Source organism: the organism of the source record quoted next, unplaced genomic scaffold (assembly GCF_019419815.1).
Source record: "Pyrus x bretschneideri cultivar Hongxiangsu unplaced genomic scaffold, Pyrus_bretschneideri_v1 Contig20, whole genome shotgun sequence".
In the NCBI taxonomy this organism is placed as follows: domain Eukaryota; kingdom Viridiplantae; phylum Streptophyta; class Magnoliopsida; order Rosales; family Rosaceae; genus Pyrus; species Pyrus x bretschneideri.
This window is the reverse complement of record NW_025999502.1, coordinates 6,304,513-6,324,315: the sequence shown is the minus strand read 5'-3', so window position 1 is coordinate 6,324,315 and position 19,803 is coordinate 6,304,513. Positions and strand designations below refer to the sequence as shown.

Genomic DNA, 19,803 nt, shown 5'->3' with positions numbered 1-19,803 from the left:
TTCTCTCTACGTGAGCCCTTACACTTTGCATGCATTGCATGCTACCTTTTTTTCCAAAGATAATGGAGCAAGGCTCCTATTTATAGGAGAAATATGGCGGCTAAATCAATCCTTCTTCGCTCAAATGGGCGGCACTGATAACTTTGGCACCAGTTAGGTAACCAAAGCCCTGAAGTCAACAACTCCTACTAAAACTCCATGAGTCACATGCACACATGTCCATGAGTTGGATAGGAATAAAATCATGCTATAGTAATAATACCTAAATAGACTTTAAAAATATGGGATCTCACAATCTACCCTCCTTAAAGAAATTTCGCCCTCAAAATTTACTAAACCTCATTCCCAAGAAACATGTTGATTCCTTACTCGCTTCTCACTCACGCATGTGAAGGAAAACGTGTTAGACGTTGCATGAAGAGCTTGGAAAAAGGAAGAAGGAGGTAGATAACTACCTCATCTATGTAGAACCACTATGCAAGTGGGAGTGAGGGACATGTTGTGGTACTTGTTCTCCAAGCGTCATAGTCCTATAAACAGGGAGATGAGTCAAAGAATAAGGTACGCAATCAAAACCCCTGACTAGAGAACATAAATTCAATTGATTGACTTGAGCGTCAGAGTATCCTTGCAAGTAGCCCCTACCTAAATGAAGTTTTGTAAAGTTGGCTAATCTGCACAAACTGTTCCTGCTTCCATGATACTAAACTCATTTCAATCAAAAAAGTGCTCTGTTTTCTACTTTCTTCATCTTCACTCTTCAAACCTTAGAAAAACATAAATTTAAGTGAAACAAGCTAAATTCTCTCAAAAACATAACAAGGATCTAAACTAAAAGGTATTTAAATGCATATATGGTTATATCAGTTGCTAATCCCGAAAACTCTGCCATTGCAATCTCCATCCAGATTCCAAACCCAATAAATGCTACAAAAATGCACACTTCATAGGCACAGAAAATATTGAATTGCATTTACAAGATAACTTAGTAACATAATGACATTAAAAAAGTAGTAAAGTAGAAAATAACAAAGAAAAAACTCAATATGTCCTATCTTTACTTTCTTATATAACATGTAATAAAGACCAGATGATCATGCTGCCTTGTTTCTGGAGTGTGAGAATCATGTTGCTTTGCTATTTATAAAGTTTTTGTTGTTTATTGATGCCAACTTGATTGTTACATGGTATCTATTAAACATGTAATTTTGCTAGGTTGTGATGCTACATGGCGTTGGTGATTTAACTTGATTAGTATATGTCTTTATCTTGTTGTTTACACATTGATGGTTTCATAAGTTATTTGTTTAGAAATATCACTATAGTGTGGCCTTGCGTTTCCTTAATGTAAATGATATTTAGCATCCTTAATGTTTTCTAATCAAGTTTTTTTAACTTGCCTTTCTTCTACAGTTGTTTAATACTGGAATATTTCATGACGATCCTCACCTGTTCCCAAATTTTGTGATACAGCATATCAACATGATGAGGACTATAATGAGAATGATGATACTTGAGGATATTTTATCTATATTATAGTAATGTCAAAATGAAAACCTAGATATTTTCGTATTTTATAACTAAACCGAATTGTGAACCTTATGTTAGTTTATATTACATGAATTTTTGTGTTGTTCCTACATTAATTCTTCATTCGCACCCCTTCTCAAGCTCTTAAGCTTGCATGTCAAAAGCTTGCTTGTTTTTGATGGTAAAACATATTATTAGGAAAAAAAATGCGAATAAAATAAAAAAATATTAGACTTGACATGTCGTTTGTTACAAAATAATAAGCGGACAAATGTTTTTGTTCACAAAAGATTCAACCGATCAACTATTTTGTCTACACAAGTAATTTGAGCCGACAAACCAATTTGTTGGCATAGGACTTTGCTGTTGAAAAACCATTTTGTTGCCACAAGATTACTCAGCCGACAAATGTTTCATCACGACAAGATCATTAAGCCGACAAATAATTTCGTCGTGAAAAAACAACTTGTGCCAACAAAATATTTTGCCGCAATATTGTTTTGGTGATGGGACAATTTGATGGCTGAGATTTGTTTCCCTAAAAATAAGCGGCGAATTATCAAGATTCGTCAAGAAAGATCTTGCGCAACATGCTTTTTGTGACAAAATGGTTGACAAAATTATTCGTTGGAAATGACTTTTTGCCGACGATTTTTGACTTTTGCCCACAAACTAATTTTATTGGCAAAGTGGAAATTTCTAGTAGTAAGGAAAGATTGGAGTTATAACATGGTCTCCCAGCACTTCACTTCAACCTTTTAATTTCCACCGTTTCTTTCCATTATTTTCAATCTATTTCCAAATTAAATAATTATTGAATTGTTCATAGAATGAATCATGTGAAGAGTACTTCAAAAGAAACTTCAAACGTCCCTAGTACTTGGATGTTGTACAATACTTGGTCTAAAACTTATCAAGTTTTGAAATAGCATACGATTTTGCGGCATGTCTTTTTTATTTTACTGACGATGGCATATTATAAACAAAATATGCTCGTGCATTTAGTTCGGTATTTGTTTAATATGACAGTGTGTTTGTGTGCAATATAATGAGCATAAGGACACTATTTGACAACAAGCAGCGTCGACTTTGAAAAGGAATTGACAACAAACCAACTGGTTCCATACTAGCTTGAATTTTATGCTCAACACCTTTAGCAAAGCTACCAAATATATGTAGTAGACCCAAGAGGGGCCTAGAACACATCATCTTAAAACTAAGATACTCACAAATAACCTCACTAAGGAGGCACTTATTGACGAAATACAAAAACGAAACAAATTTGAGCAATCCATAAGAACAAGAAAGAGGAGGTAAGGGAAGGACGAGAAGGCTGCCACCAGCCTTAAGCTAGAGCAAGAGTCCTGCCGACTATGAATTTTTTAGATCTACAGTTTTGGTAGAGTTTCAAATGTGTGACTACTCTTCAGTGCTATTTTGCATAGAATTTTTGTCTGCGGCGTTGGATATCATATTGAGGGCGTTTTCCATGCACAACTTCAACTTTTGTGGATCTATGATGCCTTTTTTCACTGTGAAGGCAAGCTTCACCTTTCCCATATAACTTACTATTGATATGTCAAGGTCCTGCAGGTCCATGTAAATTGTGTTACCTATATATATGTATATTATATCTTTACTATCATTAAGAAAACATACCTCACATGTATATAGATAAAAATCAACAAATTCATTTACTCAATGAAGATGCAAACTCATCATAAAAAATGCAAAGTTTTATTTGTTGTTTTCATTTTGCAAAACAATTCTTCGAATATCATTTTCTGAAATGCTACTAGAAGAGCCTTAAATGAACAAGACAATCATAGAAACACCACACAACCCTTGTTAATCAACCAAACCTTAATTTGTTATGTATCTGATTACAGAAACGGACGATGAATATTATTGTTTCCAAAACTTTTTAGACCGTACGTGCGTGCATGATATCGTAACGGGTAATGCTAGGGAGATTAAATTTAGAAACTAAATTTGCAAACTAAATTTGCAAACTAAATGATGTGTCACCAAAAAGAATAAGCACATTTATCAACGTTTAAGTAATAAACCAATCATCAACTTCCATGTCCTTTGGTTTTTAAACTTTATCTACAAATTTAGTTTCCCTAGCATTACTCGTATAGTAATATCTGGTTTACCTCAGGTGTCCCAGCTAACAAAAAGTACAACCCTTTGATTGGTTGGTTTGCCAAAGACATTTTTTCCACCGGGCCAATCATATTTGTGATCACCAGGCTCGAGTTCTTTAATGTGCTATGGATGTATCTTGATGCTGCCTGCACCACCAGTAGCCATATAATTTTTAGATAAATGTTGTATATATGAACTGTTACATGCATTTTTGTATGCTAGTTTGGTGCACATGATTGGATGGAATGATATTAAATTAAAAGTATGTTAAAAATTAATAATAATGATAATACAACTATGACCACTGAGAGAATTGAAGATAGATTACTCATGAAGAAAATTTGTTCATTCTAATCCTTCATAAAATAGTAGGATTAGAAGGGATGAATTTTCTTCATAGCTAATCCTGTTTTGATTCATTCCAAATGAAAATCATTAACATCCACCTTCAATATACCTTAAATTTGAAAATTCTTCATTTCAATCCAATCATGTCTACCAAACTAGTCTTTATTTACTAACCTCGTGGCCTCCAAACTTGTTCAGCATCTCCAATAGCCCACTAGTGAAATAAATAGCTGAAGAATTTCTTTTCTGCTTGATTATTTTGTGTGCATTCCAAACGAATTCAAGCACATTTGAGAATTCAGTCAACTTGGGAATGGGAACATGCAAGAATGCAAAACGATTTCCCCATGGGCTCTTGCCGTTGGGTTTGACCATTTCTTCAATCGACGCATAATTCGTCATGAACCTTGTATTTAGTAACACCAATGATGTGCTATGCGCTTCCCTTGAGCCTTGGTTCATCTCTTGCATATATAGCCGAGTGCCAAGAAAGACCATCCCAGTGAGAATGTCATTTATCGTCTGTGATAGTAAATAAGTTAACTGTGTTACAATTTTTTACGAATTTGAAAATATGGTGTTTGGTGATTTGTGTTTTGTGTGTGTATTTCATTCTATTTTTTTGTTAGTCTCAATATTTTAAACAATTATATGTAAGAGATTTTTGTTACTAGCCATTAAAAGATCTATATAAAAGTATAATGTATGGGGAGTCTAAGGACTCAAAGTCCCCAAGTCCCCAATTTAACTGTTCACCTTGAGCTTCAACAATATCAAGACCATTATGGTGAAATTTATGGATAAATTATGTGTTCTTTTAAAGGATAGTTGAACAAATTTGAGATTTGAGAATCATAGTTTCAAGGCTTCTTCATTAGTTTCAATGGGTCAGATTATAATAGTTAGGAATTTAGGATGAAGTAGGCACATTGACTTTGGAAAAAAAAAAAAAAAGAAAAAAAAAAGAAATAGGCAGTTTTAGACTTTCTTTAGTATTTTTAAATGTACTTTAAATTTTAGTGGTTAGTAATAATCATGCCCACCATGCACGGGGTAGGTTTTTGTTACGGCATTCAGACCTTTTTAGGTTTACATTAAAGCATTGAGATTGACTTGCAAGCAGACGGTTAGCATGGCTAAACATATATTCAGTTTAAGTCTTCTGCATGCCCTCATCGTATGAGCGCAGAATAAATTTATATTTAGTTCCGAGAATAAAGGGCTTAAAAAGAAGCGACAACATATACTTTTGTTTTAAACAGGAGAAGGAAGGTCAAATATGAAATCTTATTCTCGTATTTTATAAAGAAAAAAATACATACACACATGCGTAAACCAAAATATTGCAGAGAAAACATGATACTTACCACTCCGAGCTTACTCTTAATTAATCTGATTCGATCAAGGGAGATCGTAATCATTGATATTGTAATTGGCGCGAACTCAAGTCCATTTTTCGAGGATTTTATTGGTGATGGATCATCTTCCCCCCTGAAGCTCTTTGAAATGCCCCACCAAAAATCTGATATGGTGCTCAACAAGGATGAGATAGTTTTGGTCATAACATTTTCACTCTTCGTTTCTGATGGCAGCAGTGAAGGAAAAGTTAGTGGAAGAGAAGGATTGTCGGCCCTTTGTAGACAGGAGAGAAGAGCGCCCATGAGAGAGTAGCCATCACCTAATGCATGGTGCAGCTTGAATATGAGATTACCAGCTGCATTGCTATTTGGGTACTTTATAACATGAACTTCCCACAGTGGTTTGTCTTGTGGAAATCTTTTAGTAGCTATGCTTGAGATATAGTCATCAAAATACTCGTCATAAGATTCATTCGACAAATTGGAAGGGAAGATTGGAGTTTTAAGATGGTCTTCAAGCTTCACTTCAACCTTTTTCCATTGTTTCTTCCCATTTTTTTCAATCTGTTTCCAAATTAAATAATACTGTTTATGAAAAAGTGCACATCATGTAAAGAATACTTCAAAAGAAACTTCAAACGTCCCAAAAAACTTTTAGCCCACGTACTATACTAATGCAATATAACCATAATGATCTAGTACAATGCTTAGATCTAAAACTTTATCAAGCTTAGAAAATATTTAAATATGTTTTTATTATATAATTAAAATTTTTAAAATAAAAAAAAGAAGACGACTGTTCATCATCTTCTTCCCCTTCCCAAAAACCGAACACACACCCCGACTCCTACAGTGACACGGCCATCAACCCAACCCTGTAAAAACACACAATGAAATTGCCATATGCACAGCGTTGACCACCTAACCCACCACTCTCTCACCACCAACGCCTTCCTCTTCCTCCTCCTCAGCTCCCAACCTCCCCCCTCCATCAATGAAACCACCACCACCTCCGCTCTCAACCCGTCCGATCTTTTCCAAGCTTAACCACATGTCCCCCCAACCTACATCTCTCGTTCCGCGATCGTATCGGCGCCGTCGGCTCCAGACAGTCCAATCGGTCGCACCCCGTTCTTGCGATTCTCGTGCTATCCGGCGCCGATAATCCGAACTGAAACCTCTCCGGTGTCGCTCGACCCGAAGGGGCAGTCGACAGGGTGGTGTGGGGCTGTAGTGGTTGCTCGGTGGTAGAGGAAAGAAGATGATGAACGGTCTTTTTTTTTTAGTAAAAATAAAAGTTTTTTTATATAAATATTTTTTGATTCACATGGTAATATTTAATAGATTTGTAGAACTCATTTATGTGTCATATCAGCACTTAACAAAATTCTTAACGAAATTACAATGGAATGATCATATTAATTTGCGACACCCACTTTTAAGGACTACATTTATCGATTTTCAATTTCATGGATCATTTTGATGGGATGGATTAATTTCAGGAATTATTTGTGATAAAAACCCAAAAAGAAACTGTATTTGGACCTAAAATCGTTTACTTAGTCAAGAGGAATTTCACTGATGATATTTATATTCACATATAAGTGATAAATTTTAAGTTAGACTAACTTTGATAGTTTATGCGAAAATTAACATAATTCTCCAACCTTCAACTAAACTATTCAAACAAAATTTGCTTTTGAAACGTTGTTTAACAAGTAAAAGGAAGGAAACAGAGAGAGAGAGAGAGAGAGAGAGAGAGAGAGAGAGAGAGAGTACCATTATAGAGGAGAAGCGTGGGTTGATAGGCAGGAACACATTCTCGAGCAATGACAAAAATTGAGAGTCATCAATTGGAATTTCATATTCCAAAATAGCAAGAATTGATACCGATAAAACAGAGCTGTTGAAATAGTGGCCATTAGGGCTCACTGGCTCCAGTTCCTCTTCCCAAACCTCCATCTTGGTTTATGTATGTATACTATTCAAATTATAAACCTTTCATCAGTTTGCACGAATGACTATGTATTTATAGAATAATGTGACCAACAAAGAGGTCTGATGTCAGAGCATTTTTGTTCACCACTATAATTATCACGTATGCTCAACACATATCTAACCATTTGTCATGTGTTATTTCATCCAATTCTAGTCATCTTTCACATTAAATGTTACTTTATCAATTTTGAAAAAAATTAAAACAAAAGTTAAGTAAAATAACACATGTCAAATTATTAAGTATATGGTGAGTATATACAATAGTTTATGGTGGTGAGCAAAATGCTCTCCCTAATTACATATCCCCTTTTTGACAAAAAAAAAAAATTACATGTCTCCGTTGTGTCTTTTTATTATTATTATTTTTAAACGATATTCTACACTAAGTAGAGAGAAAAACTTATGTAAGACTTGACTTGTCACTAGATCATGCGAAGTGGCACTACTATATTCAAAACTTGTCATGTGTTAAACCAAACCGATGGAGGACTATCCTTATTAAGTTTAACTTTAAATTAGAAAAAAAATTAAATTACAACATAATTGATTAGTTAATTAAAATCGAAAAACAAAAGACTATCTCAAGTACCTCATCCCTCTCCTCGTCCTCACCAACCGACCCCATCTTTTAAATCCATTAATACGCACATACCCAGAAATATATATATTCTTTCATTCGTTAAACCTATAAAAACTTGTTAAAAAACCTTAGAAAAACTTGTTTTCCTCTAATGATCAGTATCTTTTTTTTTTTAATAAAGATACAAAAATTATTGTTGATGTGTTTTAAGGTTGTAAAGAGGGAGAATTTGTTAAGAATATTAAATTTCAGGTAGACGGGTCATGGGGCCACTCCAACAGCATCGATACTGTCCCCACTTGACTACCTGCTCAATCCGTCAGATACAGAGTTTTAGTACAAAAAGCCTCGGTATTAGTTAGACTGAGGTAGTTGTATTTAAAGGGCTTGTTCTCAAGCCTTCTGGCTGATGTGGGACAGAGGAATTCTAACACTCCCCTGCACATGAGATCCCATTTTATGGGTCACACATAAAGTTTCACACATCGGCAACCATGTGGAGTCAAGCTGGGGCTCACCCGTTCGCACGGGACCAATGGGGACCCACCCATTCAAGTGGCATCTCTTGGCCTACATGGAGCCAAGTCGAGGCTCACCCATTCACACAGGGTCAAAGGGAACTCACTAGTTCATGTGGTAGTACAGGCCCGTCTCCTAGCTCTAATACCATCTTAAATTTCAGGTAAATGGGCCATGGACCTACTCCAACAACATCGATATTGTTCCTACTTAGCCGCTTGCTCAATCCGTTAGGTGTGAGATTTTAATACAAAAGATCTCGGTATTAGTTAGAGTGAGGTAATTCTATTTAAAGTGTTTGTTCTCAAGCCTTCTGGCTGATGTGGGACAAAGAAATTCTAACAAAAAAGGAAATAAGATGGTTTTATTTGGACAAGTTTGGCTGTCACTTGTCTGTATATTTAATAAAAACATTCCAGTTAATGACCCACTAACAAAGATTATATCAAACAAATCTAACAAACAGTTCCTGACTTTTCTTTTTCAATCATATCTCACAAAATCTTAGAATTAGTTACGTGGTATACTATGTTATATTCCAATCACATAAAATCTCTCCTTATTAAAGATAGTGGAGTGTATAGGTCAATAGAAGCCTTCTACGAACTAAAGGAATACCAAAAATTAATGGTTTGGGTAGTTGGATTGCTGTGGAGATGTACTGGTGATGGGGTATGTGTTTTTATTTCTATTTTTAGTTTTAGTTTTGAATAATCATTTTCGGTTTTAATGTTAATATTTTAAAACTTTTAATCAAACAAATGGGAAGTTTTGAATAATCATTTTCAGTTTTAATGTTAATATTTTAAAACTTTTAATCAAACAAATGGGAAGTTTTGAATAATCATTTTCAGTTTTAGTGTCACTTAGCATAATTCAATGGCAAGTTGAATAATCATTTTCGGTTTTAATGTTAATATTTTAAAACTTTTAATCAAATAAATGGGAAGTTTTAAATGAATTGTAGTGTCATTCAACATAATTCAATGGCAAGTTGAGCTTCACACAAGTTTTTCTCTTAAGGAGGAAGAAGGTGAGTTTAACCTCATAATAAATTAACAATAATGTGATCTAAATTCGCTTTTATCGAAATTTGAATATAAAACCTCTTAGAGGAAGAAGTTTTTCTCTTAGGAATAATAAGATGAAAATCAAGGTCTGAATATGAACAAATCACTGCCCAGATTTACTTTTAATAAGATGAAAACAAAGCTCGTCGGCGAAGTCGTATTTGCGTTCGTCGTTGTCGCTTAGGAACGGTTCAAATTCACCTGCATCCTCCGAACCAATTAATGCTTACATCACCATTCTCAATGTCCTCTGCAAGTCCTCTTTCCAGCAGCAGCTCTGCGATCATAGTTATTTTGTTCCTCTTATTGGGTGTTTCAGCAAAACATTTCACTGATACTGTTTCACAAAATGAAACAACAAGACTGGGCGTATTTGCGTTCCTTGTTGCCACTTAGGAAAGATTCCTCCCACCCCAGTCACCGCCGAAGCTCATCCTCACCGACCGCAAAGTTCCTTCTCTATCTCTCTCCTCCAGATCTTTCTCTATCGAATTCTTCACTATATCTTCCATTCTCAAATTTCCAACTCCACAAAACATTTGTTGTTTGACTGCATGGATGAATGGATCACGATCTAGTGCGAGAATTCAAGAGAGAAAGATCTCGAGGACAGAGATAGAGAAAGAAAAGGAACTTCGCCGGCGGTGAGGATGAGCTTCGGCGGTGACTGGGGATGGTTGGAGTAGGTTGTTGTTCGGAGTTTATTTGACTCTGTTGTTTTTATTTTTCTTTAATTTTTATAATTAGTAAATATATAACAGTGTTAATTTTAGAACGAGTGGAGGGTCAAATGTCAAAAAATTCCCAAAGAGACAAAAATAAATGCAATCAGAAGACAGCAGACCTTGGCCCCCAAAAACGATGCGTTTTACATTGTCAATGCTCATATCATTAAACAGTAAAATTTCTTCTTTATAACTGGTCCCATATATAATTAATTTCCTTGTCGGCGTTAATTAATACCGTTGAAACTTTGCATTTAAGGGGAACTGTACATTGGGGAGTAGGAATCTCTACCCTCCTATTTCCCTCTCATTCCATTCCTTTTTCTTACATATTGTTTTTTATCTTATTATCTTTATAAAAAAAAAAAAATATAAGATGTTGACGTGACTTAATTGTGACTGTTCAAATAGGAGGACATGGAAGGGTGGAGAGATTAGGAGGGTGGAGAATCCTCCTCTGTATAACGGGACGTTGTTCAACAAAAAGGAGGCAGATTGTCTGCCCTCTTGTTTGGGTGCCCTTCCTATCTCCTCTTATTTGTGCGGTCACGGTTAAGCCACTTCAAAATTTTATATTCTTATTGTTTTTTGTCTTATTATCTCTATAAAAAAAAAAAATTAATATAAAATGTTGATGTGGCTTAACCGTAACCGCACAAAATAGGAGAAGATGGGAATGACACCCAAACAGGAGGGCAGACAATCTACCTCCCAACAAAAAAGGCAACTGCATAAATAATACAAGTTTACGTCAATTTTACATCAAAATGGGACTCTTAAAGTAAAGTGTTTTACGTCAATTTCACACATTGCTTTTTGTCTTATTATCTCTATAAAAAAAAATTAATATAAGATGTTGGCGTGGCTTAACTGTGACTGTTCAAATAGGAAGGCATGGAAGGGTAGAAATATTAGGAGGGTAGAGAATCCTCCTCCGTATAACAGGACGTTGTTCAATAAAAAGGAGGCAGATTGTCTGCCCTCCTGTTTGGGTGCCCTTCTTATCCCCTCTTATTTGTGTGGTCAGGGTTAAGTCACGTCAAAATTTTATGTTTCTATTTCTTTTTGTCTTATTATCTCTATAAAAAAAATCAATATAAAATGTTAATGTGGCTTAACCGTGACCACACAAAACAGGAAGACATGGGAAGGGCACCCAGATAGGAGGGTAGACAATCTGCCTCCCAACAAAAAAGGCAACTACATAACTAATATAGGTTTACGTCAATTTTACATCAAAGTGGGACTCTTAAAGTAAAGCTTTTAATGTCAATTTCACACATTGCTTTTTGTTTTATTATCACTATAAAAAAAAATCAATATAAGATGTTGATGTGGCTTAACTGTGACCGTTCAAATAGGAGGGCATGAAAGGGTAGAGATATTATGAGGGTAAAGAATCCTCCTCCGTATAACGCAACATTGTTCAACAAAAAGGAGGCAGATTGTCTACCCTCTTATTTTTGTGCCCTTCCTATCCCCTCTTATTTGTGCGGTCAGGGTTAAGTCACGTTAACATTTTATATTCCTATTACGTTTTGTCTTATTATCTCTATAAAAAAAAATTAATATAAAATGTTGACGTGGTTTAACCGTGACCGCACAAAATAGGAGGGGATGGGAAGGGCATCCAAACAGGAGGGCAGACAATCTTAGTAATATACGTGTGTGTGTGTGTGTGTTCACTCGCAAGCATAAGCCACGTCACGGTTAAGCCACGTCAATATTTTATATTGATTTTTTTTTATAGTGATAATAAAACAAAAAGCAATGTGTGAAATTGACATAAAAAGCTTTACTTTAAGAGTCCCACTTTGATGTAAAATTGACGTAAACCTGTATTAGTTATGTAGTTGCCTTTTTTGTTGGGAGGCAGATTGTCTGCCCTCCTATTTTGTGCAGTCACGGTTAAGCCACGTCAATATTTTATATTGATTTTTTTTATAGAGATAATAAGATAAAAAGCAATAGGAGGGCATGGAAGTGATGGGAATGGCACCCAAACAAGAGGGCAGACAATCTGCCTCCCAACAAAAAAGGCAGCTACATAACAAATACAAGTTTACGTCAATTTTACATCAAAGTGGGACTCTTAAAGTAAAGCTTTTTATAGAGCATCTGTCATCTCAAATTTTATGTTAATTTTTGTGTCAACATTATAAAATAGGATAATGTTAAGGAGACTAAAATTAAAGATAAAGTTTTGAAAACTAAAGGCCATGAAAGTTAATTAGTGGCTTATTACTTAAATGTTGATAAACGTGCTTATTTCTATTGGTGACACATCATTAGTTTGCAAATTTAGTCTCCATAACATTACTTTATAAAATATTAAACAAAAAACATGAGCAGACATAAAGTTCATGAAGAGTTCCACTTTTAGGAGAGTCTCCTTAGTATTTCTCTACACTACAAATATAATTTGTAAAAACTTTGTTGACAATATTTAGAACATCTTTAATGGGCTCCCTATATGTGGTTTTAACTAAAATTTAGAAAGAAGTTGAAAAATTCATCTCCAATTGTACTTTTTATCATGCTTCTAGAATGACAAAAGCATAACGAGCTCTTAAATTTAACCCCAGGTCTGTGTCCCCAATTCCATGTCCCTCTTCATCTCTCCTATATAATATTTCACAAGTATCCTCTAACTTAACCTTGTCATACTTTTTATCAACCTCAGGCCTCGACTGCAGTCGTGAAGGAAAAGTTAGGGAAAGAAAAGGATTGATAGCCCTTTGTAGACAGGAGAAAAAGGTGCCCACGAGAGAGTTGCCATCACCCAACCCATGGTGCAACTTGAAAATGTGCTCATAGAATGTCGTCCACGAGAGAGTTGCCATCACCATGCCAGCAGGGTGACCCTCACCTAGCACTGTTTTGGTGTTATGCTTGCGAGTGAGTACACACACACACATATATGTATATTTATATGTAATGGGGTGAGGTTAATTACTGAGGCTTTTTTGCATAGTGTGGTTCAATTGAACCCCTTGTTTTACTCAGGTAGCCTGCATCTAATAAACTCTTATTTCCTTGTCTTACACTTTTTTTTTTCTTTTTTTCTTTATTTTTTCTTTTTTTTGAAAAAACCACATTCCATACTTTAAAAATTAGTAAAAGTACGGGAAGACCTTAAAACTAAGGATTGAGATTTTTCTTAATACCTACGATGTTATTAGGACCAGTCCAAATATTTTGGAGGCTTTGGGTAAAAATAAAAAAGAGGCCCACATGCCTACAACCACGCATAAGAAAATTTACATTTTTTATGTGATTTTTTTTCCTTCTTTTCGACTAGGTACTTAAAAGATTTTCAATAATTTGAATAAGTATTTTTCTTTGTCGGATAATAAGTTTGTCATACATAAAAAAACAAAGTTACATCGTAATATTTGGTCAATTGGTCATAAGGAAAACAAGATTATCATATAATATAAAATACTAGTCTCTCTGTTAGTTCGTGTGAATGACTATCTTCTTATGTGCTTCTAAAATTAAGGTATAAATAAAATTACTTTCTTCATTCTTAATATTAAAGTATAACAAATAAGAGAATCAGTAAACAAAGATTATTTTATGTGTCTGCAATATAGATGATTGGTCATCATCTTCTTCCCGTTCCTAAAAACCCAACACACACCCTGACTCTTACAGTGACACAATCATCAATCCAAACCCTGTAAAAACACACAATGCAATTACCATATGCATATACGCCCACACCCACCTACCCACCCACCCACCCAACATTGACCACCTAACCCACCATTATCTCACCACCAACGCCTTCATCTTCCTCCTCCTCAGCTCCCAACCTCTCCCCTCCATCAATGAAACCACCACCACCTTCACTCTCACCCCATCTGATCGACTCCAGCTTAACCACATGTCCTCCACAACCTAAATCTCTCGTTCCGCAATCGTATCAGCACCGTTGGCTCCGGACAGTCCAATCGGTCGCACCCCCGTTCTTGTGGTTCTCGTGCTATCCGGCATCGATAATCCAAACTGAAACCTCTCCGGTGTCGCTCAACCCAGAGGTGCAGTCGACAGGGTGGTGTGGGGCTATAGTGGTTGCTTGGTGGTATAGGAAAAAAGATGATGAACTTTTTTTTTTTTTTTTTAAATATTTTTTTGATTCACTTGGTAATATTTAATAGATTTGTGTGACTCATTTATGTGTCACATCAGCATTTTATAGAATTTCTAACAAAATTGTAATGGAAATACCACATTGATTTGCGACACCCACTTTTAAGGACTACATTGATCGATTTTCAATTTCAGGGATCATCTTGATGAGATTGGTCAATTTCAGGGATTATTTGTGACAAAAACCCAAAAAAGAAACTGTATTTGGACCTAAAATCGTTTACTTAGTCAAGAGGAAGTTGACTATAAATCTAATGATATTTATATTCACGTATAAGTGATAAATTTTAAGTTCAACTCACTTTGATAGTTTATGCGAAAATTAACATAAGGAGTGTGCTATCCACACACCCCATTTTACTTCTCACACACCTTTTGATAATTTCTGTCCGTTGATTTTCTTCAATTCATCCGATCCGACAGTTGAAAATTAAAAGGGTGTGTGAGAAGTAAAATGGGGTGTGAATATCACACCCCTTAACATAATTCTCCAACCTTCAGCTAAACTATTCAAACAAAATTTGCTTTTGAAAAGTTGTTTAACAAGTAAAAGGAAGGAAACAAAGAGTAATGAAAGGAAGAGAGAGAGAGAGAGAGAGAGAGAGAGAGAGAGAGAAAGAGTACCATTATAGAGGAGAAGCGTGGGTTGATGGGTAGGAAGTACCATTATAGAGGAGAAGGGTGGGTTGATGGGTAGGAACACATTCTCGAGCAATGACAAAGTTTGAGAGTCATCAATTGGAATTTCACATTCCAAAACACAAAGAACTGATACCGATAAAACAGAGTTGTTGAAATAGTGGCCATTAGGACTCACTGGCTCTAGTTCCTCTTCACAAACCTCCATCTTGGTTTATCTATGTACTAGCAGAGAGCACACACTTTGTGTGTGTGAACAATTTATCTTAATAAGTACATATTTTTTTTATATTACATAATTACTGTTTTGTCCTCCTTATGTAAATATTGTGTATCAAAAGTGAGGGTAAAATTGGATAAATAAGTATATGATTGTCATTTTCTCAAAAAAAGAGGGTAAAATAGGAAAAATAGGGATATGATTGTCATTTTGTCAAAAGGTACAAAATTACTATTTTGCGAAGTGAGGGGAAAATAGGAAAAAAGAGGAAAAAGTTGACAAGGAGGGTTCTCTTAATAGTATAGATACTATTCAAATTATAAACCTTTCATCAGTTTGCATGAATGGCCATGTAATAGAATAATGTGACCAGCAAAGAGGTCTGATGTCAAAGCATTTTTGTTCACCACTATAATTATAGCGTATGCTTAGCACATATCTAATAATTTGTCATGTGTTATTTCATCTAATTCTAGTCAACTTTCACGCTAAATGTTACTTTTTCAATTTTGGAAAAAAATTAAAACTAAAGTTAAGTAAAATGACACATGCCAAATTATTAAGTGTATGGTGATCATATAACATAATTTATGGTGGTGAGCAAAATGCTCTCCCTAATTACATATCTCCTTTTTGACAAAAAAAAAAAAAAAAAAAAACGTCTCCTTTGTGTCTTTTTTTTATTTATTATTATTTTTAAACGATATTCTACACTAAGGAAAGAGAAAAACCTTTGTAGGACTCAATTTGTCACTAGATCAAGTTGAGTGGCACTACTATATTCAAAACTTGCCATGTGTTAAACCAAACTGATGGAGGACTCTCCTTATTAAGTTTAACACATAGGAGGGTTTGTTAAGTTTAACACGTAGTAATGCTGAGTGGCACTACTATATTCAAAACTTGCCATGTGTAAAGAGGGAGAATTTGTTAACAAAGAAATATGAGGGTTTTATTTGGTCGGGTTTGGCTGTCACTTGTCTGTATATTTAATAAAAACATTCCAGTTAATCACCCACTAACAAAGATTATGTCAAACAAATCTAACAAACTATTCCGACTTTTCTTTTTCAATCACATCTCACAAAATCTTAAAATTATTCACATGGTATACTATCTTATGTTCCAATCACATTAAAAAATCTCACCTTATTAAGGATAGAGGAGTGTACAGGTCAATAGAAGCCTTCTACGAATTAAAGGAAGACCATAAATGATTGGTTTGGGTAGTTGGATTGCTGTGGAGATGTACTGGTGATGGGGTATGTGTTTTTATTTTTCTATTTTTAGTTTTAGTTTTGAATAATCATTTTCAGTTTTAATGTTAATATTTTAAAACTTTTAATCAAACAAATGGTAAGTTTTCAATGAATTGTAGTGTCACGAAGCATAATTCAATGACAAGTTGAGCTTCACACAAGTTTTTCTCTTAAGGAGGAAGAAGGTGAACTTAGCCTCACAATGCACTAGCGATAATGTGGTCCAAATTCGCTTTTGTCAAGAATCGAATGTAATTGTTAAAGGAACAAGTTATTCTCTTAAAGGAAGCAATAATGTTGGAAAGAAAGCAAAGAAAGCAGAATCAGAGACTGGGATCAAAGAAACTCAGAAGCCACAAATTTGTAAGGTTGAATCGCAGCAACCAAAAACTATCGAGAAGAGATACAAAGGAATAATAAGATGAAAATCAAGGTCTGAATATGAACAAATAATTGGTGTACCATTCCGTGTGACAGCCATGTTGAAAAATTTCCCCTCACCAACCGACCCCATCATTTAAATCCATTAATACGCACATAACCCGAAATATATATCTTCTTTCATTCGTTAAACCTATAAAAAAAACCTGTTAAAATACCTTAGAAATACCTTGTTTTCCTATATTGTGAGATGTGTTTTAAGGTTGTAAAGAGGGAGAATTTGTTAAGAAAGAAATAGGAGAGTTTTATTTGGTCGGGTTTGGCTGTCACTCGTCTGTATATTTAATAAAAACATTCTAGTTAATCACCCACTAACAAAGATTATATCAAACAAATCTAACAAACTGTTCCGACTTTTCTTTTTCAATCACATCTCACAAAATCTTAAAATTAGTCATGTGGTATACTATCTTATATTACAATCACATTGAAAAATCTCTTCTTATTAAGGATAGAGGAGTGTAACATAGAAGCCTTCTACGAATTAAAGGAAGACCATACATGAATGGTTTGGGTAGTTGGATTGGTGTGGAGATGTACTGGTGATGGGGTATGTGTTTTTATTTTTTATTTTTAGTTTTAATTTTGAATAATCATTTTCGGGTTTAATGTTAATATTTTAAAACTTTTAATCAAGCAAACGGCAAGTTTTGAATGAATTGTAATATCACTCAGCATAATTCAATGGCAAGTTGAGCTTCACACAAGTTTTTTCTCTTAAGGAGGAAGAATGTGAGCTTAGTCTCACAATAGATTAATAATAATATGATCGAAATTTGCTTTTGTCAAGAATCAAATCTAAATCCTCTTAAAAGAACAAGTTATTCTCTTAAAGGAAGCAATAATGTTGGAAAGAAAGCAAAGAAAGCAGAAATGCAGAATCAGAGACTGGGATCAAAGAAACTCAAAGGCCATAAATTTGTCGGACAATAAGTATTTTTCTTTGAATAAGTATTTTTCTTTGTCGGACAATAAGTTCGTCATACATAAAAAAACAAAGTAACATCGTAATATTTGGTCAATTGGCCATAAGGAAAAGAAGATTGTCATATAGTAGAAAAGTACTAGTCTCTCTGTTAGTTACTATGAATGACTATTTTCTTATGCGCTTCTAAAATTAAGGTATATATAAATAAGGGAGTTTTAACGAAAAACCTACGGTACTATTCACTTTAACAAAAAATCACATTTTTACACTAAAATGTCAATCTTGATACTATTTACTTTACCCTTTATTTTGTCCTTATCATTAAAACTCAAAGTTGTCAAGCATTTTTCATTAGTTTTCCTTATAAATAAATTTATTTTCTTCATCCTTAATATTAAATTATAAGGAATAAGAGAATAAGTAAAGAAAGATTATTTCAAAAGATTGTTTTATGTGTCTCCAATATGGATGAGTAACTCTTTCTCTTCCTTCAACAAAAAAAAAAAGCAAACCAGCAATTCAAGCAGGCAAAACACATAGCAGCGAAACATAAACAAGCATCTATTAGATGAGTATCTGCATCGTTCACCTTTTTTTTTTTGTTGCATCTTCGTCTTCTTCCCTTGCCTCTGTTATTTGTGGTGTTTCAAGTTCTGAATCACTTAGGAGTAATCTATCAGGAGAAATCCTAACGTCAATTAAGCAATACTTGATGTCTAAAGTGTATAAGCACGAAACTTTGACGATGCAATTTTCTAAGCAAAATCCATGTAGATTTGGTAGAAGAGAAAGTTCCAAATTTTTCAGCTGCCTGAAAGTGATATCATTTTTTGAATAATCTTCGCTCTTGCCAAATTAAATTGGTAAAGACATGCATACATTAATTTGTTGAAGATTAAACTTAAATGGAAATGAATGTCAAAAACCTGCAACCCACTCCTAGCTAGTAATTATAATCAAAGGTAAAAAGTAATTAACAATAAAAAAAAATTAGTAAAAAAATCAAAGGTAAAAAGAATTTAACAATTAAACAAAAATAGTAAAAAATTGAAAAAAATAATAAAAAAAAGGTAAAAAATCAAAGGTAAAACGAAATTAACAATAAAAAAGTTAGTAAAAAATCGAAGGTAAAAAGAATTTAACAATGAAGCAAAAATTTGTAAAAAATTGCAAAGAAGAAATCAACAATAAAAAAAATTAGTAAAAAATCAAAGGTAAAAAGAATTTAACAATTAAACAAAAATAGTAAAAAGTTGAAAAGAACAAGGCGCGCAAAGACCCAAGACCTGTTTCTTTTCAGTACACAATGAAACCAGCGCCTCTAGATGTACTTATTGTTCACTCAATCAAACGTGTTTCAATTTATACGTTTATGAAAACATATTTGAATATACTACCCTAATAATTTTTTTGTGGCCCTAATTTTTTGAGGTCTCGGACGGTCGCCTTGCTGGTACTGCGCCAGGGCCAACCTTAGATGTTATCTACATTATGAGGTGGGGGATTGAGCTAAACTTTAAAATGGGCTGACTATAATAATAGGAATACTACTAAACCGTAGTGAGGATTGATAGACTTGATAGTGTTCTTTCTAACAAAATAGAAAGCATATAGCTAAGTTCCCAGCTCTGATATATTAATTCCATCTAAATATTACAGATCCAAGGCTAAGGAATTAAACGTAAAATAAATAAATGAGTTTTTTTCTAGTGCACATAGTGCGTCAAAGAAATTTCATAAAATAAACAGGCCACAAAAACAACAGTAGTAGCAGCTCAAGATAAACAAAGGGAAACCCGATCCGATATAGACAATTACTCGATAATTAAAAAATAACAACTAAAGACCCTAATCCCTATCAAGAAGAAGCAACCCGTCATCA

At 34.3% G+C, this 19,803-nt stretch overlaps 1 protein-coding gene across 1 annotated transcript; it reads right to left on the bottom strand.

The window, feature by feature from the left end:
* Positions 1 to 2,630: 2,630 nt before the first annotated feature.
* LOC103928843 (wax ester synthase/diacylglycerol acyltransferase 4) lies at positions 2,631 to 7,465 on the bottom strand. Its single transcript, XM_009337942.3, has 5 exons — positions 7,167 to 7,465; positions 5,397 to 5,951; positions 4,204 to 4,551; positions 3,690 to 3,827; positions 2,631 to 3,117 (listed from the first exon to the last, which is right to left on the bottom strand). The coding sequence occupies exons 1-5, from the start codon at positions 7,347 to 7,349 to the stop codon at positions 2,950 to 2,952; spliced, it is 1,392 nt and encodes a 463-aa protein (XP_009336217.2). The 5' UTR covers positions 7,350 to 7,465; the 3' UTR covers positions 2,631 to 2,949.
* Between the last annotated feature and the right edge of the window lie 12,338 nt (positions 7,466 to 19,803).